This window comes from Salarias fasciatus, chromosome 7 (assembly GCF_902148845.1).
Source record: "Salarias fasciatus chromosome 7, fSalaFa1.1, whole genome shotgun sequence".
Lineage (NCBI taxonomy): Eukaryota > Metazoa > Chordata > Actinopteri > Blenniiformes > Blenniidae > Salarias > Salarias fasciatus.
The window spans coordinates 6,522,182-6,543,880 of record NC_043751.1 but is presented as its reverse complement, the minus strand read 5'-3'; the positions used below and the strand labels follow the sequence as shown (position 1 = coordinate 6,543,880).

The window sequence follows — 21,699 nt, the reverse complement described above, 5'->3', positions numbered from 1 at the left end:
CTATTTTCCAATTAATTTTATTTTATAAGAATAAAAATTTACAGTCAAATGGAAAATATACAGTATCTCAAAGCAATATTTTTTTATATTTTATTATTTTATATTGCTTTCATATTTTTTTTCGAACTATCATTAAATGCATATTTTTCTTATAACTACATATCCAGTGCATACATTTTTATTTATTTATTTATTTATTTATTTATTGCATAAACTAAAATATTTTAAGTCTTTTTTGCTCATTGATTTCAGTCTCTGAAGTCTCCCTTTGCTTTTCTCATTTGCCATATACGGTATTTATCAATGGTTTTCCTTTTATAAATGTAGTTTTGTTACTCTCAAATTCTGGCGGCTCATTGTCATTGAACTGCCTGATTTCTTCTCTCAGCTGGGCTGGGGAGCATCTCTGCAGCTTCAGCAGCTCGTTACGCTCCTGATGTTTTATACCAACAGGTTTCCAACACAAGCTCTTCATTTCTTCACCACTCTTGCAGGAATGATGGTGGGGGGCTACCTGTGGGGCTACCTGGCGGACCGTCGGGGGCGCCGCAGGATCCTGGTGGTCTCGCTGATGGTCAACGGCCTGTTCGGGGGTCTGTCCAGCGTGGCGCCCTGGTTCTGGCTCTTCCTGCTGCTGCGGTTCATCAGTGGTGTCGGGTGAGGAGCAGTTGTAAACTTTTTAAAGGGGAACGGTCGTTTTTACAATCTGGACCTTATTTCACATTCGTCACAACAACATTTACGCACCCGTTTGACTTTCGTGTGATTTGCAGTTGGTTCGGAGATAATTCGATGCTCCCATATCCGTATAACGGCAGCGGGCGGGGCACCGACATGCAGCCGTTACAGACGCTCTTTTCTCTTATGTTTGTTGTGGTGTGGTAGATACATGTAAATTTATTAAGTCAGCATCACTTAGCGCTATTGGGAAGTCTGTAAACCGGCTAGATTGAGCAACTCTCCGGGAACTCTGAAGCGATGATGTCATCACACTGCGCCATGGCGCACTGTGTTTGTTTACATGGAAGTAGCGTCTCTGCTCTGCAGTCAGACCACGGCATCTCGATCGGCTTTTTTAGGCAGTCAGAGTTTATTTTCAGCTGGTTGTAACTTTGGTACAATGGTTCCAGTGTGCATATATCCTGGCTGTGAAAGTAAAATGACAAGCTGGACGTCACTGAGCTCACAGGCTCCCACTTCGTGACCGCGATTTATTGAAGCTATGGCTAATAGCGCTCAACACGGACCCCAGCATCAAAGTTCCAACTTTACCACATTTGGATTATCGGGTGTGGAGTGCCCACTTCACATCCGAGGACTTCTTCCCAGTTCAGGAAAGAAATGAAGGCCAGAAGATCCAGAGAATGAACCTCAAAAAGAATGCCATTCCAGCGGCTGCAGGAGGAGGACAGGTCGAGGTAACGTGAAGCTATGCTATTCATTTTTTTCTTTACTAATGTCTAGAGGTTTTACTGTTTAGTTCATTTGAGCAACAACAAAGGATGATACAAGTATATCTGTCAATGACAAGAGTTGTACATAAACAGTAAAATATTCTGTACACTGTTGCTCAAAAGGAGTAGGAACAAGTTTATAACATTCTAGCCAACTCTAGACATTAGTAAAGGAAAAAATGAATATTATTAGCATCACGTTACCTCGACCTGTTCTCCTCCTGTAGCCGCTGGAATGGCATTCTTTTTGAGATTCATTCTCTGGATCTTCTGGCCTTCATTTCTTTCCTGAACCGGGAAGAAGTCCTCCGATGTGAAGTGGGCACTACACACCCGATAATCCAAATGTGGTAAAGTTGGAACTTTGATGCTGGGGTCCGTGTTGAGCGCTATTAGCCATAGCTTCAATAAATCCCGGTCACGAAGTGGGAGCCTGTGAGCTCAGTGACGTCCAGCTGGTCATTTTACTTTCACAGCAGGATATATACACACTGGAACCATTGTACCAAAGTTAAAACCAGCTGAAAATAAACTCTGACTGACTAAAAAAGCCGATCGAGATGCCGTGGTCTGACTGCAGAGCAGAGACGCTACTTCCATGTAAACAAACACAGTGCGCCACGGCGCAGTGTGATGACATCATCGCTTCAGAGTTCCTGGAGATTTGCTCAATCTAGCCGGTTTACAGACTTCCCAATAGCGCTAAGTGATGCTGACTTAATAAATTTACATGTATCTACCACCCCACAACAAACATAAGAGAAAAGAGCGTCTGTGACGGCTGCATGTCGGTGCCCCGCCCGCTGCCGTTATACGGATATGGGAGCATCTAATTATCTCCGAACTAACTGCAAACCACACGAAAGTCAAACGGGTGCGTAAATGTTGTTGTGACGAATGTGAAATAAGGTCCAGATTGTAAAAACGACCGTTCCCCTTTAAAGAGTGGGGGGTCGGGGGGAGAACAGCAGCAGGTCTTGGATATTTCGTATTTGTTGAGTCCAGTCTGGTCTGTCTCTGGTGGATTCGTGGCCTTTTAGGTTTAGTTGCTAAGAAACATGTTTAATTCAGATTCCTAAGCTATATTTTATTGAATAGTTTCTCTCTTGTTGTTAAACTTACATTTACTCAGGACAGCTTGAGTAATCAGCTCCTGTCGTCCTCATGATTTTCCACATCATCGACTTCGATTTTATTTAGATTTTATGGCTGAGAAATTGTGCACAGGAAAAAGTGCAACGGTTGTCGTGGATTTTATCAAAAAATATCCTCGGCCAGTTGCGATGCAAAAAACCCACAAACATATTTTCCAGAAAATCTTCAATTATATCCATTCTTGGTTCTCCTCGGAAAAACAGACACGGAGTCGGAGTCAGAAAGTAGAAAACTTTATTTCTGAAGCTCCCGGCAGCCAGCTTGACCATCTGAGACTGGCGCAAAGACACATTTCATTCCTGCCTCTTTTATACCGTTTCTGGAGGCACAGCTGCATCTCAGTTTTGTTATTTGACTGTGTGACACTCCGTCCTGACTGTACACTTGTTGGCACAGCTGCGAACCTATTGGTTCTCATTTTTCTTTTTTCTTAATGGTGCCCGGTCCTTGACCCCATCCCCGTCCTTCTTATCAGGACCTTCAAACTCTCCATACATCTCATTCGCGTGCCAGGTACTTTCCAGCATTACATATGTTTTACACTGCTTGCCAAGTTGGTCCCATTTGTGAAAAAAGAAAAAGAGAGGCAGAGATGCAGGCAGGTGGCTCTTGCTTTTGGAAAAAAGAAAAGAGACAGGCAGACTAAAACTTGATTTTTTTTGTCACACATAATACATCTTTTCCACACCTGTTTACACAAACACACTATAACTAAACAGAGACATGAATAATATGAAAAATACAAAATAACATGTTATAATGAATACTAGATAAACATGATATGAAGAATACTGTATAATTATTCAACACAGCTGACTGTTCTAGTCTTTCACCAACTTTTCAGGTCTCATTAACAAACTTCAGAGAAGTTATTATTTAAAGATTGCCTTGTAAAAAAACATATTCAATGGAAGTGATTGGTCTACTGATTGATCTTCTCATTTAACTGTTAGTTTCATCCATATATCAGTTCTTCTAAAGTAGTACATAGTTTCTAATAATACTTTTGATTTAAAAACTCCACGAGCCAATTAAAGCTTTTGCCAATTCATTCTATGAATATTTTCTAACAGTTGTATTTATGTTTAATTCAAATTTTATTAAAAAAGAAAACCTTTCTGATACTTTTCATAGTTTATTTCATTCGTATTGAATGAGGCGAGGGAAATATTTTTATTTACCAGGTGTCGCTCCTTAAATTTAAAGCTGCTAATCTCTGGAGTGCTTAAAGCTCTGTGGTGGAGTTATTTTAGTCGTTTAACACTTTTGAAACACATAAATCTGCAGTAGCAGCCTCACTGCAGCGACTATCTGTTGTTTTGCGACCTCCAGTGGACAAGCTAGGAATAGCTCTTCCTTTACCCGAAGCTTCAGGGCCAAACTAAGCCTGGTGATAGACTGTTTTGGGGTCAAGGGTCACATGTTTGACTGTGGTATTCTTAGAGTCATGGCCCCAGATCCAACTTTTGGAACCAAGACTTTAGCAAAACTAATACTTTCCTGATCCAGTTCCTGTAATATGCTTTAATGGTCTCTGCCTGTCCTCCCTCATTCATGGATCACAGTAAGGTTTTTAGAAAAGCTGCTGTGAGTGGAGAGAAGCTGCAAACTCCATATTAATCCACAGTTTGTTTTTGTATCTTGTTCTGGAAAATGACAAGATTTGTGATCGATCTGTAAACGTTGTTGCATGACTCAGCGTTCTGTTATGAAAAGGTATTAATATAGCTCATGTTCTCCCCTGCAGGGTTGGCGGTTCGATTCCCGTTATCTTCTCCTATTTCTCTGAGTTCATGCCCCGCCTGAGGAGAGGAGCCATGATCAGCGCTCTGGCCACATTCTGGATGGCAGGAAACATCCTGGCAGCAGGTATAGAGGGATTTTAATAGATTTAATGTGTGCTTCCTCTGTAAACTCAGCGATAGAGGAAACTGACAGTAATCTGCAGCCAAACACAGACATTCAAATAAAATGAAACTTTTTTTTTGTGTTACTGCATAAATGAAACATAAAAAAGACACGTCTGAATAAATATTGTTTTAAATAATATCTGTCAGTGTAAACAGTAAAACCCTGACAAAATGATCAGCAAAGTTTAAATGTCTGTACTTCTGTCTTTAATTTTTGAAAAAGATTTATTGTCATTTCGACCTGCAAACAATATATCAAAATCATAGGCTGGACAAATATTCAGGAAAAAAACATGTAAAAATACAGAAAAGTGTTTAAAGAAATACCCTTTTTAATACAGGGAGAAAAAAAATACAAATATGTGGAAAAATATGAAAAAAAAACAAGGAAGAATGAAAGAAAATGTTTGAAAAAAGCAGAAATATGTGTAAAAAATGTTAAAAAGATGCACAAGACTCAGACACTGAGCACAGAGCAAACGTTCAGGCCTCTCTTGTCCCCGCCCCTCCCTGCAGGTCTGGCCTGGATGGTGATCCCTGCCTCCTGGGCTCACTTCTCTGTGTTCCAGCTGCACTTCCAGAGCTGGAGGCTGTTCGTGCTGCTCTGCCCCGTCCCCAGCATCACCTCGGCCCTCCTCTTCAGGCTGCTGATGCCTGAAAGCCCCAAGTTCCTCATGGAGGTCCTGAAAACACCGGACCGCTGTGTGTCTGTGACCCCTGTGGGCTGAGGCTGTTTTTATGGTGTGTTTCTGCCAGGTGGGCCGAGAGAAGGAAGCAGTGCACGTCTTCAGACTGATGTTTGGACTCAACACGAGAAGGAAAGAAAAGACTTTCCCAGTAAGAAAGTCAAACTGCGCATGAGTGGACTGACACAGATTTTTTTTTTTTTTTTTTTTTCACGTCTTAACAATATGAGCCAGTGTTGTGTGTTTTCTTTCAGTGAAGTGTGTAATAGTCTACTGTTGATCTCTCCCAAAGGAGTTTTCCTTATGTCCAGCCTCCAGGCACAGAGAGGACCTGGAAGACACCAGCAGTCTCAGCAGCATTTTAACAAAGGTATCATTAGAGCACTAAGAAACAGTTTTATAACAGTAAAGCATCATGGTACATTTAATTCCCCGCTGTATCATCAGCTTTAAAAAATCCACTCTGACCTCTGACCTTAACAGACCTTCTCCTTTGCTTGTCGTCTCTTTTCCCTCTCAGGTCTCAGTTCCTGTCAAACAGATGTTCAGCAGCTCTCTCAGATCCAGGAGCGTCCTCCTGCTCATCATCTCCTACTGCATTTCCTTTGGGTGAGATAGAAACATGCTGTTTTCCTTAAAGCACTTTCAGAAGGAGTTCACTTTATTGTAGTGCAATAATAATAATTAAAAAAGCACTTTGAAAATGATTGAATGAAAAATTCATGAGGATAAAATGAACACTTTAAAGTCATTCCAAGATTTGTTAAAATACATTTTTGTGCTTTCACCCACTGTTCATAGATTGAACTGAAAACTGACCAAACTCAAAATTTCAAGGCTGCATTTTTGAAAATTCACTCTTCATACTTTTACCTATTTATTATCTCACTTTAATATTTCCAAAAAAGAAAGTATTTCTTCATAAATGTTATAACTGTGTGTGTGTAGTTACTACGGCCTGTGGATGTGGTTTCCTGAGCTGTTGAAGAAAGTGGAGGTTGGCGGTTCACCGTGCGCCAACGTCTCCTTCCAGCCTTCGGTCCTGAACCAGAGCTGTGAGCCGGTCGGACCAGCAGAATCCGTGTATCATTCGTTCAATTGATATTCAATTAAGAATCAAAAAACAAAATATTGAAAAATGAGTCGTTTTTCCTTTTTTCGTTTTTAAAATGAAAACAAATAAATGAAAATTGGTTTGTTTTTCAATATCCCGTTTGTTAAGACAGATCAAATAAAGGAAAGTTGAAATGCGGCCACAGAGCAGACTTTAATGTGATTTTTCAATTTCTTCGATCTCCGTGACCCGGAAGTTCTATCGTCTGTGTTTTGGTTTTTGTCGGCGGGAAGGTGGGCGGGTCACGGGACCCTGTGGGTCAGTTTAAGGCCAGCACACACTACTATACACTACTACAGAAGGATCAGGCCGAATTTTGCCCCGATCTTCTCCTCCCGACCGAAGCCGACAAGGTCCGACTGTCGGGAGTATGATAATGATCTCGGGTCTGATCTTCGTGTAGTGTTCGGGGGGTTCAGAGAGATGTTTTCCAGTCGGAGCCTCTCGGGAGGCGTCGGAAGGGGAGATCGTAAATAATGAACATGTTTAATATTTCTGATCGCAAATCCTGTGGTGCGTGGAGCTCTGAGAGGCGCTGATCAGCTCCGAGTAGAGCTGTCCACTCCCTCGAAATAAAGCTTCCTGATTGGCTGGTGCTGCTGCTTAAAAAAAAGTCCCCTCTCAGCTGTCAGAGATGGAGACATATGTGAAATATATTCACTATATGACAGTGAAAGAGAAAAGTCAGAACTCCTAAACTCAGCAGTGAAGAAAGTGATGGTTAATCCTCAATACCTGGATCGCTCCTGGATTAACTGGATTTCCTCCATTCAGACCCAAACTCTGATCTGCTCATTCATCTGCATCGCCAGTCCTGCAATAATCCCGATGTTTGAATTCATGTCCACTATTAACCATCATGGAAAAAAAAAAAAAAACAACTTTCCCTGCCTTCAGAGAGACGAGCGACGCATAATGAAATTTACCTAATCGCTTAAGAGCAGTAGCAGACTCTGACAAAGCTACTTTTTTAGATCACCAAATATCTTAAATCATTCTTTTTGTCCCCATATTGGATAGTTTACACCAGAATAAAACCTCGTTGAGCTTTGATTAGGTAAATTTCATCATGCGTCGCTCTTCTCTCTGAAGGCACGGAGTCAGGATATTAAAGTTGTTTTTTTTTTTTTTTTTTCATTTATTTTTTTCCTCATTCTTCCGTGGTGGTTAATGTAGGACTTGCGATGCAGATCAGAGTTTGGGTCTGAATGGAGGAAATCCAGTTTATCCTGGAGCGATCCAGTTATTGAGGATGAACCATCACTTTCTTCACTGCTGAGTTTAGGAGTTCTGACTTTTCTCTTTCACTGTCATATAGTGAATATATATCACATATGTCTCCATCTCTGACAGCTGAGAGGGGATTTTTTTAAGCAGCAGCACCAGCCAATCAGGAAGCTTTATTTCGAGGGTGTGGACAGCTCTACTCGGAGCTGATCAGCGCCTCTCAGAGCTCCACACTCCACAGGATTTGCGATCAGAAATATTAAACATGTTCATTATCTACGATCTCCCCTTCCGACGCCTCCCGAGAGGCTCCGACTGGAAAACATCTCTCTGAATCCCCGGAACACTACACGAAGATCGGACCCGAACTCATTAGCATACTCCCGGACCTTGTCTTCGGTCGGGAGGAGAAAATCGGGGCAAAATTCGGCCTGATCCTTCTGTAGTGTGTGCTGGACTACAGGTTGACGTGACCCGCCCACGTTTCCCGCCGGCAAAAACCAAAACACAGACGATAGAACTTCCGGGTCACGGAGATCGAAGAAATTGAAAAATCACATTAAAGTCTGCTCTGTGGCCGCATTTCAACTTTCCTTTATTTGATCTGTCTTAACAAACGGGATATTGAAAAACAAACCAATTTTCATTTATTTGTTTTCATTCTAAAAACGAAAAAAGGAAAAACGACTCATTTTTCAATATTTTGTTTTTTGATTCTTAATTGAATATCAAATGAACGAATGATACACGGATTCAGCAGGTCAGTTCATTCAACTATTTATTGAGGTGGAATTCATCTCCTCATTTCAAGGCGTCACCCGTCTCTCAGAAAGTCGTTCAGCTGACTGAAGCCTGGCAGTAAGTCTCTAATCTGATGTCCGTCCACATGTCGGACCCGCAGTGTACATGGAGGGCTTCGTCATCGCTGCGTCCAACCTGCCCGGAAACGTCTTCACCATCCTCGTCATGGACAGCACGGGAGGCAAGACGCTGCTCTGTGAGTCTGAGCCGCCTCTTCCGGGCAGAACCAGAGGGCGTCGCTGTGCGCCTGCTCTTTAACCCGAAGACTCTTTTCCTCAGTGATCACAGTCCTGACGTGTAGCACCTCCAAATGCAAGTGGAGGACATATAATCCACTTTCTGTTATCATCTAGACTTTGATTGGTGAAGTTACCTCGGTCCCTTAAATAACCATACAGAATGTTTATTTTTTTATTTTTTATTTTTTTTATAATCCTATGGTAAATGATTAGATTTTATCTTTAACAATTGTTGTCTATTATTGGTATTGAAGTCTATATATATGGCTGTTTGGTGTCGGATTACTACTTACTGTATATAACCATCATGCCCATTTTTTCCCCAGTTTAAATACATAAATAGACACAGTGATGTGCTTGGAGAGAACCTGCAGTGTCTGAAACTTCACCCTGAAATAACATTTAAAATACTGGAGAGACTCACAGACTTTGTTTCTGTGTTTTCTGGTTTAAAAAAAAAATGGAGAAATGTTGTTTTTCTTCCGGATTTTGTCAATTTCCTCCAAAAAAACACGTTGAGGACATTGGTAGGATGTGTTTTGTATTTCACAGAAAGAGGGAAAGGTGCTCTCTGGTGGTATTATCAAGAGGAAGCACCAACATTTCAGCAGGGCTCTTGTAACTTCTGTTGAGATGAAAATGAAAAAGTGAGATCAGACTGACTGAACGTCACCAGACTGACGTCCTCTCGCTCTGCGCCTGTTGTTCCTCCAGCCTGCAGCCTGCTGGTGTCCAGTCTGAGCGTCTTCTTCATCTACCTGGTTCAGACCAAAGCTCAGAGTCTGACTCTGTCCTGCATCTTCAGCGGCGTCTCCGTCGTCGCCTGGAACGCCCTGGACGTGATGGGACCCGAGCTCTACCCCACCAAGCTGCGGTGAGTCCCGTCCAGACTCTGGAGAACTCTGGGAAAATCCTGGGAATACTCTGGAAATCCTCCCAATCCAGGCCTTGTTAGTTTAACTCTACAACCACATGAAACTCCTCAGAAAATGATCAATGCACTGAACTGGTTTGTACCATCTGTGACCACTAGATGTCACTGCATGACAACAGAAAGCTGCTACAGCATCACAGTTTGTCACTGTTAGTTCAAAGGTTCCAGGAAAAACAGTTTTTGATGACCTAAAATGTGATCTGAAGACTCGAGGGTAAAAAATGAATGAAGGTTGTGGACAAACGTGTGGTGAATTGAAGTGTATGAAGTTCTGGTCTCTGCTGCCTCTGGTTCTCCTGCAGGTCCTCGGCTCTGGGCTTCTTCACGGGCGTGGGCCGAGTGGCGGCCATCACGGGTAACATGGTGTTCGGGCGGCTGGTGGACACGGACTGTGCCGTCCCCGTGCTGCTGGTGTCGGCCCTGCTGCTCACCGGAGGACTGGTGGCTCTGCTGCTGCCTCAGACCAGACAGACAGAGCTCACCTGACCCCCACCTGACCTCCACCTGACTCCCACCTGACCTCCACCCCACCCCCACCTGACCCCCACCTGACCCCCACCCGCCTTTTCACCTGAACCATTGACGTTTTCTCTTCTTGTCTGATGTTCGCCTCTCAAATCTCGTCTTCTCACAGCTTCTGAAGAGCATCAGTTGAATTAATCATGAGGAGAAAGTTCATCTGGAAATGTTGATTCTCAGACGTAGAACCTCCAGCTGTTCTGCTTCAGAACTTTAAGGATTAAAACTCTCTTTTTTAAAGAGTTTACCAAAAATTTGAGAAGAAATGTTTTGGTTTTTTTTTCTACATGAACAAATCACAAAACCAAAGATTTCAAGGTAGAAGCTTCAGTGACTGACTCGTACACAAAAAACAAGTTTTGTTTTGTTTTTGTTTTGCGTGAAGTTTCTGTGATATTTGTTTGATCTGTTTTACGTTGAAAAATTAAAATAAAGAAGTTAAATCCTGAAATTGTATTAAAATTAATATATTATTCAATATGATAAACAGTCAAAAAAACCACAAACTTTGTTATTGCTAAGTTCAAACTTTGATCATGTTTCCATTAAAGTGTCTTAAAATCTGACTTAGAAGTTACACCTTTTTTAAGAAGCCTAAAAATATCAAGTTTTCTGTAGAATCATTTCTTTCTTCATACTCATCTGTAGTTTTGAAGTTGAGTTTAGAGCCAATCTTGTTAACTTCAGAAAATAAATGCACAATACTTGAATTGTTTCAGCTGGTTTTGGTTAGTTGGTTATTTGGTTCGTTAATTTATTTCCTTCGATTGTAAAACAGGGAAACAAGCTTTTTCTTAATTTTCCTACTTTCATAAAGTTTGGAAACACTTTTGTAAAATGTTTATTAAATTAAATGCGTCATTTATGTTTCATTAAAATTTTTTATGATACAAAAGTTTGGAGTTGGTCCTGGAGTGTCTGGGTCTGGTTGAAAGAAACATTTTAGAGCTTATTTAGCATGTTGGAGCACTTTGTGTGTGTGTGTGTGTGTGTGTGTGTGTGTGTGTGTGTGTGTGTGTGTGTGTGTGTGTGTGTGTGTGTGTGTGTGTGTGTATTGTAGCGACTGCGCGGGTCGCTTGGTGCGCCAGAGGGCTGCTGCCCTGCAGACTGTGTTGTGCTGCAAGGCACCCTGGGAAACGGGACTGAGTTTGGGGGCGGTTTCGGGCCTGTTATGTGTGTTTTTGGGGTTGTCTGCGTTTCCTTTTGTTATGGTTGTGTTTTGTTTATTGTTGTGTGCCGTTTGCCACCTGTTTTGTGTTCTTTTACTTTATTTCTGTGTGCACTGTGGGTCAGGGAGACCTTTGAGGAAGGGGCCTGGCCTGCACGCCTCCGGGGAGGGCGCTGATGTGCACAGGGTTAGTTGTTCTAACAATAAACGCTGATGCTTGTGAAACTATAGAGCAGATTCAGTCCTCCGCTGACTCCGCCGCTTGTCGAGATCACCAAAAATATGTAGGTTTAAACAAATATTTGCAAATGTATTGCCTGAGGTTAAATGATATGACGTGTTTTGTGTTCTCACATTTGGAATATAATGTTACGGTCGTCACCTGTCTTACTATCTGGATGATTTTTGGTCAAGTAGTTGATCATTTTTATGACTACTAAGTGACTGTTTTCTGTGCCTTTTTATGGTTAGGAGGCATGGTTAACTATTTATTACGATTTGGAGTCACTGAGATGTGTATTTTTGTATTCTGAATAACAATGATAATAATAATAATGCATTGGTTTTATATGGCGCTTTATTGGACACTCAAAGACGCTTTACATTGCATTATTCATTCACACCATACTGGGTGGTGGTAAGCTACTACTGTAGCCACAGCTGCCCTGGGGGAGACTGACGGAGGCGAGGCTGCCAATCTGCGCCATCGGCCCCTCTGACCACCACCAACTCTCACACAACTTTCATACTTGGGCAAGGTGGGTGAAGTGTCTTGTGACACAACGACAGTTTTACGCCTGCGGGAGCGGGGATCGAACGGCCAACCTTCCGGTTATGAGACGACCCGCTCTACCATGTGAGCTACTGTCGAAATAAATGATTCAGCTGTTGTTGTACATTTTGGAGGTGCCTTAAAAAAAGGCAACCGATTCATATCTCTCTTCTTCAAGCCGAGTGTTTCAGACTCCTTCTGTCCATCTTCAAGGCGTTTAGCTGGAACAGCAGTGGAATGTTTGACTACGTTTCATAGTCCTTCAGTGAGATGTTAAACACAGGAAGTCACACCATTGTCTGGAATGAAAGACGAATTGCCACACAGAGTCCAGCTGAGCAGCAGTGGACACCAACTGGCCTGATGAGAAGAGTTTTATTGGCATGAAGTAAATTCCATTCCCTCCTCCACTCAGCCTCATTATTAAAATCACTATGAGGCTCCTCCATCCTGTTCTTCCTCCACCACGGTCTCACCCTGATCCAGCTCCACCCGTCCCTCCACCTCACCATCAGACGTTGGACAGGACGACCCGGACAGCCGGCTGGACCGGGACGAACCTGTCCCCGACTCCACCACAGCGTTGGCCTGCTCCACCTGGTCCAGGAAGATCACCACGGCGCTGTTCATCCCCGCCACCGACTTCACATTATCGTAGCCCACCTTCTCCCCCACAGCCACGTCCTCCACGCCGCAGGGGGCGGGGCCACAACCCGGACACCGTGTCTGCGGCTGAGCTGTCTGAGGTTGGTCGTGGCTGCAGCCAGACCCCCAAACGGACGGCAAAACCCACCAAGAAACCCGAAAACGATATAAACTAATAAATGTGCTCTGTGATCAATAAACTCCAGTGAAAGTGAACATTAACAACTTAAACAAACAGAAAATACACGCAAAAAGCAACGCCACACACACCACGCTCTCATACACTCCTACTACCAATCACTCCCAGCATGCACTGCGAGAGAGAGAGAGACAGACAGAGAGAGAGAGAGAGAAGAGTTTGATGATATGGAGGAAGAACAGGGAGTTCAGGAAAAATAAGCAGGTTTTTAACCAAAGCGGAAGGTTTTGATGTGATTGATTCCCTGAGAGGGATTCCCTCTGCAATCTCAAAATTTAAATAATCTAGAAATTATATTGATTTAAAAAATTGAAACCAAAATAAAGCAAAACAATGAATGTTTTTAAAAGGGGGAATTCATTTAATCAAAATGAATTCCTGATTATATTAACATTTGGTCACAAGAAAGACAAACTGTCTTGGCAGAGTTTTTCCATTGTTCATCTGAGAAAAGGCTTAAACGCAGCATTGTATCAGACGAATCAAATAAGATGGCTGCTGCTGACAACACAGTAAAACATCCATTGGTTAAAAGAAATAATACTCTGAGCAGTTTATCTAGAAACATACAATGTACTTCTAAGTAGTTTTCTGACACCAGTACTTTTACGTGCAATTGAGCATTAATCAGTGGAGCAGTATTTGTACTTCAACACTAAATTTTCAGAACTCTTTCCACCTCTGGAAATTTGTCAAAATAAATTTCGATTTTTTCATCTTCAGTAGTTGAGCAGTGGCCAGATTCACCTGTCAACCGTTTCCTGGATAATGCTGCAATGCATGTGATTCAGGCCTGTGCGAGAAAACTGATTTGCCCAAGACTGCCAGCTGTACAGGGTCAGAGGTCACTGCTTGAGCCATTGACAGTTTTGAGGAAAACCCTTAGGATGATTACTCAGGGTTAAAGAAATCAGACAACCTGTCTAATTTTTTGAAAAATGTTAAACTGCATGGTGTCTGTTTGAAAATGACTTGAAAGAGCAATTTTTCTTCTTTTTTATTTTATTTTATTTTTTTTTTTGACAAATGGGGCTGAGACTGCAGCGTCATTTCCAAACTGAGATCTGATTGGCTGCTGCCGATGTAGGCGGGTAAAGCTAAGGCTAACAGTCGGAAATCAACATGAATGAAGCTCGTCAAAGTTTATCTGAAAAAAGAACCGCCGTGCGCCTTTCTTTAAAGTGAGTCCGCAGCTTTGGTGAGTGAAAACATATTTAGATACACACTAATAGACCGCATATAAGAACTTTTTGAATTTGTATAAATCTATGCACATGCTACCCAGCGGAGCATGCGCAGAACAGCTGGGTGTCTCCATGGCAACAGACTGTTGGCGTCATCAGAAGTTTAAATTTCCCTGAGGTTCTCTGAGACCAGGGGAGAACAGGGTCATTCTGTCCGTCTAGCGAGTCCAGCGAGTCGAGCAGCGTAGGTTTGGTGTGTTTCTGTGTCTTTTGAAGACTTTTCTCCAACTATTATGAGCCACTCATTTCTCCTGAACATGAGTTCAACCCAGCCTGGTCAGGCCTACAGGCCACTGGTAAGACAAGAGCATTCAGTTCTTACAAACACAATTATTACATGTGAATAATTACTTGGAAATAAACTCAGAACTGCTTTATCTTTGAAGAAACTCGACCAGCACTCTTTTTCTGAGTGTCACATTTCTTCCAGACTACAGAATGCATATTTATCTCTCTGTTTTCCCTCTGCAGAAACGGTTGGATGAGGACATCCACCTTGGCCCACAGCGTCTAGGGTTTTGGGCACAGGGATGCCGTGGATGGGCTCCAGCCGGCAACTCTGGTAAGGTCTCCTCCATTTCTCTCTTTTGTTGAATCGGAACACATGCTTTAACACTAGGTTTACCAAGCAGGGGCCGGTTTGGCCCAACCTCTCCCAGAACCCAGAGAAGGGCCACAGTGGTCCAGTGCTTTTGAATACACAAGTCGTTGTCCTCCAGCCAGCCACCTTTCATTTGTAAATGCAGCCGCTACGCCAGGGGTGGGGAACCCTGGTCCTGGAGGGCCACAAACCTGCATGTTTTCCATGTCTCCCTGCTTCAACACAGCTGATTGCAATGAGGCTCGTTATCTGGCTTTCTGCTGGACTTGGCCATGAATCTTGATTCGATTCAGGTGTGTTGAAGCAGGGAGACATGGAAAACATGCAGGTTTGCGGCCCTCCAGGACCAGGGTTCCCCACCCCTGCGCTACGCAATGCATCATGCAGGAATGTGGCCCAAACAGAGGGAGAAGTGGAGCACACACGCCAATGTTCAGCTGATGCTTCTAAAACTCTCTTCATGTGATAGTTTGTATCAGTTTGACACAAATTAGCATTTTCAGAAGAGAAAACTTTGTTGTGGATGTAAGGTATCAGTTTGCACGAGAATTGGGGAGTTTGCACATTTTATTAGTGTGTGTATTTCATAGTTACAAAAATAAGAGATATTTCTTCCAGTGTATTTATGGGTCCTGTGTATGAAAACAATATTTGTTATAACATAGTATGTACAGTGCCTTGAAAAAGTATTCACCCCCTTTGAGTTCTTTGCCCTTTTTCTTAAATTTCATACTTTAAACATAAAGTTATAAAATTGGCATATTTTGTGAGGAACCAACATCAAATGGGACACAATTGTGCAGTGAAATGAAATTTATACAATATTATCAACTTTTTGTTAGGAATAAAAACCTGAAAAGTGGGATGTGCAATATTATTCACCCTCTTTTCTCATAGTGGCTTCAAAAGTTGTCTGATTGTTTCCTCAATGATCAAATGTTGAGCTAATGACTAAACAGAGTCTATCTGAGTGCAATCCAATCTGCCAATTTTATATATTTATATTTGCAGTATGAAATTTAACAAAAGGTCAAAAAGTTCAAGGGGGATGAATACTTCTGCAAGGTGCTGTATGTGCTTATAGAAAATATAACACTGAATCAACATCTAATGTAAAACTGAAGTAAGAGGTCGATGCCGTTTATGTTTTTCATTTCTTCCTGTGACATATTGATGATGCACAGAATTCAGTCTGCTTGGCTGATCAGGGCAGCTCCCGACGAATCTTATTCATTGCAGGGTTTCCCCCAGAAAACTTGCTAAGCCCGGTGGTTGGACTGACAGAGAAGCCCACCGTGTTTATGTGAAAAAAAAAGTTAGGTTGACAGAAATTTGGAAATTCTGACTATTTTGTGTTATTGTAAGTATTTATGAACATTACTGAAATGCAGAATCTTCCAAAAAGGCATAATCTTAAATAAAGTTTTAACAAACACAAAAAATACAATTAAAATAAATATCAATTGTTTTCAATTAAGTTAAATCCTAATGCATCTTAAAACAAGGCATTGCTGTTCACATTTAAAGGTAAAATAAATTAACAAAAATAAAAAAGTGCAAACATGATCAAGGTGTAAAAACAGGGCACTCGGGCTGAAGAGGTATCTGCTGGACTGTCTGAGCTCGTCTACTTTCTGAATGAAAAACTAAAGAAAAACTATTAGATTGCTTACAGTTAATAATATTCTTATGTTCTTTGAGTATTTTTGTTGTTTATATGGAGTTCACAGCAGTGCAGCAGTCCAGCAGTACCTCCTTCAGTCCAGCAGAGGGCGCAGTGTTACTGTTAGATGTATAGTGCCGTGTGAAGCAGTAGAAGAAGAATGTGCATGAAGGGAATCCCCAGACTGATGAAGCATGTTGTTCGTGGCTGCTTTATTAAACAGAAGCACCGCAGTTCCACCTTTTGGACAGTGAATCATTTTGAGGATAGAACACGAACCATTTTGGATTAAATCCGCTAGTTTGATGTTTACCATCGCGATTCACAGAAGGCTGCTCTGACGACGTGCTAACATCCATGCTAACTCGCACCGACTCTGCCTCATCAACGAGCTGCGGCTCTCTGATGAAAACACGCCTCACCTCGGACCCCCTGTGTGTTCACGTATCGACCAGAAGGTGTCGCCATTGCAACCGTATCTCCAGATGCCATTAAACGCTCTGGAGACCGTCTTTGGTATCGCTGTTTTGGCTCATAAAAAAAAACATATTTACAATTTAAAAAAAAAAAAAAACACCAACGCTTAGCCTGGCGGGGGAGCAAGTAAAGCCTGGAGGCCCACCAGGCTTATAAAGCACTGGACCATCTTGGCCCATCTGGGTTTCCGAGGGAGGCCAGAAAATCCTGGTATTCCTAGTGTTAATTAGGGCTGTCAGGTTTAATCACATTAATTGAAATTAGGCCTGGGCGATTATATGATCGTGATTGGTGATCGCGATTAATTTCCAGTCGATCACGGTGATCAGCTGTGAGCACATTTACTCGATCAGACATGGCAGAAATGTGCGTGACACAGTCGACTTTTTCCTGCTCAACTTCCGCCTGCAAGTTGTCTGAGAAGTAAACAGAGATGGAGCTGAACGTGGAGCAGCGAAGCAGATGAAGTCAGCCATGTATTGGCGTTATCCTCTGAAGATGAGGCTGCTGCTGACAGGACAGGCTGCTCCACCCGCACCGCTGCAAGCTCACCGCTGCTAACTCACCGCTGCTAGCACACCGATCCGCAAAGAATCTGGTCTTTTGAGTCCAGGAACTACTTGTGATACAGTTTAACTAACGATCGTTCAGTTCTTCTCTTTTACTGAAAATGACGGTGCATCGCATCATTGAACATATCACCACTTCTTGCCGCAAACGCTCTGTTTCTAACAACATGCAGAGAGAGCCTGCAGCGGCTGCAGCGCCGGTCTTCTTCTGTGGTGTCTGTGTAAAATAAGGTTGAACATGCAAACAGCACACCTAGTGGCATGAAGTGCAATTGCAGTCATGGCGTCGCCTGTGGCTGTGGTCTGAATGAGGATCTCCCTGGGGCTATTCCAGATGTTTCAGAAACCAGAATATTTATCTTAACACGAATATTGACTGCACGTAAACGTAGCCAGTGCTGTCTTTTCAGGCCACTGCACCATACGAGCAACATTGTAAGAGGAGAAAAATGATTAATTTTGTCTATATTTTTATTTTATTGTAGTTTTGCACCGTTACATTTTAAATCTAATCTGTCCAATCTAGATTATTTAAATTTTGTACATTTGATGCAAGCATTAATGATGGCAGCAGCATATTTAGTATCATAACTTGAAAATAATGTTTACATTCTAAAGCACCTTCATTATCCCCAGGCGGTTTCTTTAGTTTTTTAATCTTTTATAGCAACAAAAATCCTCAGGGCTGTAAACTGTCACACTTTAACTAACGATCGTTCAGTTCTTCTCTTTTACTGAAAAAACGATGCATCGCAGGATTTTATTGTCTTGGTGCTAGATTTTTTTTCCCATTTACTGCACTGTTAAGTCAGATTGTGCTTATATTTTTCTATGTTTATATTATTTAATTTGCATTGCTATTTGCTTGATTTGTTAATAAAATGTTAAACTATTACGTAGTTCTAGTTTTCAGTGCAGATGCTTTAAAACTGGTTTAAAAACAATATAGCATATCGTGATTTTAATCGAGATTCAATGGTATGAAAAAAAAAATCGTGATCATTTTTTTTGCCATATCGCCCAGCCCTAATTGAAATTAATTAATTTCTGTCTTTTTTTTGTGATGTGCTGCTGCATGTGAATGGTGATAATGAGGCTTTTCCTTGATTGATCTCTTGCAGAATCAAGAGTTTCCCAGGCCGCTGGCCCCAAACCAGACCCCGTGGATGAAACCATCCAGCTGCGCCCACAGGGTCTAGGGTTATGGGCTCAGGGATGCCGTGGATGGACTGTGGCTGGCGACTCTGGTAAGGTCTCCTCCTGAGCTAAGGAAACTCATCATGGAAGGAAAACCTTTTTTTCTCTCAAATTGTATGTAAAATTGATTTCTTCCTTGATTTCTCTCTTTTGATGAAGCAGAACACGTGCAGAGACCAAGAGAGGCCAGAGCGAAAGCGGCGATGGCACGAAAAAGAGTGGAGCCAGGTGAGCTGACGGTGTTCGATACCAAACCTGCACGACGCAAACACACATTTCAATTTGATTGTTTCCTCAAAATCAGAGAAGATCAGAGCAGCTTGATTTGCTGATTGTTATTTTAAACAGTGTGTAAAAACCCCTCAAACTCACTACTGTGACTCTACATCTTTTGTTGACAGGGAAAGTGGTTCAGCCGGTGGAGCTTGTGGATCCGCTGGAGGCTGTCAGACCAGTGGAACCAGTGCAGCCATTGGTACCAGCGCCACAGGTGGAGCTGGTGGAGCCTGCAGCACCAGTGGTTCCACTGGAGCCGGTAGAGCCTGTTCAACTGGTGGAGCCCATTGAAGGACGTCGTGGAGGGACTCCAGCTGGCGACTCTGGTAAGGTCTCCTCGATTTCTCTCTTTTGTTGAATCAGGACACATGCTATCATTAGGGGTTTCAGTTTTAATCGCATTAATTGAAATTAATTAATTTCTGCCTTTTTTTGTGATGTGCTGCTGCATCTGAATGGTGATAATGAGGCTTTTCCTTGATTGATCTCTTGCAGAATCAAGAGTTTCTCAGGCCGCCGAACCCAAACCAGACCCAGGGGATGAAAACATCCAGCTGCGCCCACAGGGTCTAGGATTATGGGCTCAGGGATGCCGTGGATGGACTTTGGCTGGCGACTCTGGTAAGTTCTCCTCCTGAGCTAAGGAAACTCATCAAGGAAGAAAAATCTTTTCTTTTTCTATCAAATTGTATGTAAAATTGATTTCTCCCTTGATTTCTCTCTTTTGATGAAGCAGAACACGTGCAGAGACCAAGAGAGGCCAGAGCGAAAGCGGCGATGGCACGAAACAGAGTGGAGCCAGGTGAGCTGACGGTGTTCGATACCAAACCTGCACGACGCAAACACACGTTTCAATTTGATTGTTTCCTCAAAATCAGAGCAGATCAGAGCAGCTTGATTTGCTGATTGTTATTTTAAACAGTGTGTAAAAACCCCTCAAACTCACTACTGTGACTCTACATCTTCTGTTGACAGGGAAAGTGGTTCAGCCGGTGGAGCTTGTGGATCCGCTGGAGGCTGTCAGACCAGTGGATCCAGTGCAGCCATTGGTACCAGCGCCACAGGTGGAGCTGGTGGAGCCTGCAGCACCAGTGGTGCCACTGGAGCCGGTAGAGCCTGTTCAACTGGTGGAGCCCATTGAAGGACGTCGTGGAGGGACTCCAGCTGGCGACTCTGGTAAGGTCTCCTCGATTTCTCTCTTTTGTTGAATCAGGACACATGCTTTCATTAGGGGTTTCAGTTTTAATCGCATTAATTGAAATTAATTAATTTCTGCCTTTTTTTGTGATGTGCTGCTGCATCTGAGTGGTGATAATGAGGCTTTTCCTTGATTGATCTCTTGCAGAATCAAGAGTTTCTCAGGCCGCTGAACCCAAACCAGACCCAGGGGATGAAAACATCCAGCTGCGCCCACAGGGTCTAGGATTATGGGCTCAGGGATGCCGTGGATGGACTTTGGCTGGCGACTCTGGTAAGTTCTCCTCCTGAGCTAAGGAAACTCATCAAGGAAGAAAAATCTTTTCTTTTCTCTCAAATTGTATGTGAAATTGACTTCTTCCTTGATTTCTCTCTTTTGTTGAAGCAGAACACGTGCAGAGACCAAGAGAGGCCAGAGCGAAAGCGGCGATGGCACGAAACAGAGTGGAGCCAGGTGAGCTGACGGTGTTCGATACCAAACCTGCACGACGCAAACACACGTTTCAATTTGATTGTTTCCTCAAAATCAGAGCAGATCAGAGCAGCTTCATTTGCTGATTGTTATTTTAAACAGTGTATAAAAATTCCTCAAACTCACTACTTTGACTCTACATTTTCTGTTGACAGGGAAAGTGGTTCAGCCGGTGGAGCCGGTGGAGACAGTAGAGCCGGTGGAGACAGTAGAGCCGGTGGAGAAATTTGAGCCGGTGGAGACAGAAGAGCCGTTGGAGACAGTAGAGCTGGTGGAGACACTTCAGCCGGTGGAGACAGAAGAGCCGGTTGACACAGAAGAGCCGGTGCAGACAGAAGAGCCGGTGGAGACAGAAGAGCCGGTGGACACAGTAGAGCCGGTGGAGACAGAAGAGCCGGTGGACAAAGAAGAGCCGGTGGAGACACTTGAGCCGGTGGAGACAGAAGAGCCGGTGGCCACAGAAGAGCCGGTAGAGACAGAAGAGCCGGTGGAGACAGTACAGCCGGTGGAGACAGTAGAGCCGGTGGAGACAGTTGAGCCGGTGGAGACAGTACAGCCGGTGGAGACAGTAGAGCCGGTGGACACAGAAGAGCCGGTGGACACAGTAGAGCCGGTGAAGACAGAAGAGCCGGTGGACACAGAAGAGCCGGTGGACACAGTAGAGCCGGTGGAGACAGAAGAGCCGGTGGACACAAAAGAGCCGGTGGACACAGAAGAGCCGGTGGACACAGTAGAGCCGGTGGAGACAGAAGAGCCGGTGGACACAGAAGAGCCGGTGGAGCTGGTAGAGACAGTAGATCCGGTGGACACAGAAGAGCCGGTAGAGACAGAAGAGCCGGTGGACACAGAAGAGCCGGTGGACACAGAAGAGCCTGTGGACACAGTAGAGCCGGTGGAGACAGAAGAGCCGGTGGACACAAAAGAGCCGGTGGACACAGAAGAGCCGGTGGACACAGTAGAGCCGGTGGAGACAGAAGAGCCGGTGGAGACAGTAAATCCGGTGGACACAGAAGAGCCGGTGGAGCTGGTAGAGACAGTAGATCCGGTGGACACAGAAGAGCCGGTAGAGACAGAAGAGCCGGTGGACACAGTAGAGCCGGTGGAGACTGAAGAGCTGGTGGACACAAAAGAGCCGGTGGACACAGAAGAGCCGGTGGACACAGTAGAGCCGGTGGAGACA

General features: G+C 43.3%; 1 protein-coding gene across 1 annotated transcript; it reads left to right on the top strand.

Annotated features, from left to right (window-relative positions):
* The first annotated feature begins 496 nt into the window (after positions 1 to 496).
* Positions 497 to 10,125, top strand: LOC115391524 (synaptic vesicle glycoprotein 2B-like). The gene is made up of 10 exons (XM_030095796.1): positions 497 to 657; positions 4,357 to 4,478; positions 5,036 to 5,199; positions 5,276 to 5,356; positions 5,498 to 5,575; positions 5,726 to 5,814; positions 6,154 to 6,288; positions 8,440 to 8,543; positions 9,301 to 9,460; positions 9,823 to 10,125. Exons 1-10 carry the CDS (start codon positions 497 to 499, stop codon positions 10,004 to 10,006), a joined length of 1,278 nt encoding a protein of 425 aa, XP_029951656.1. The 3' UTR covers positions 10,007 to 10,125.
* The last annotated feature ends 11,574 nt before the right edge of the window (positions 10,126 to 21,699 follow it).

Coding starts and splice junctions, on each gene's coding strand:
- LOC115391524 (XM_030095796.1), top strand. CDS start 497: ATGATGGTGGGGGGCTACCTGTGGGGCTACCTGGCGGACCGTCGGGGG. Junction 6,289..8,439: donor GTCGGACCAGCAGAATCCGT/GTATCATTCGTT, acceptor TCCACATGTCGG/ACCCGCAGTGTACATGGAGG. Junction 9,461..9,822: donor CTCTACCCCACCAAGCTGCG/GTGAGTCCCGTC, acceptor GTTCTCCTGCAG/GTCCTCGGCTCTGGGCTTCT.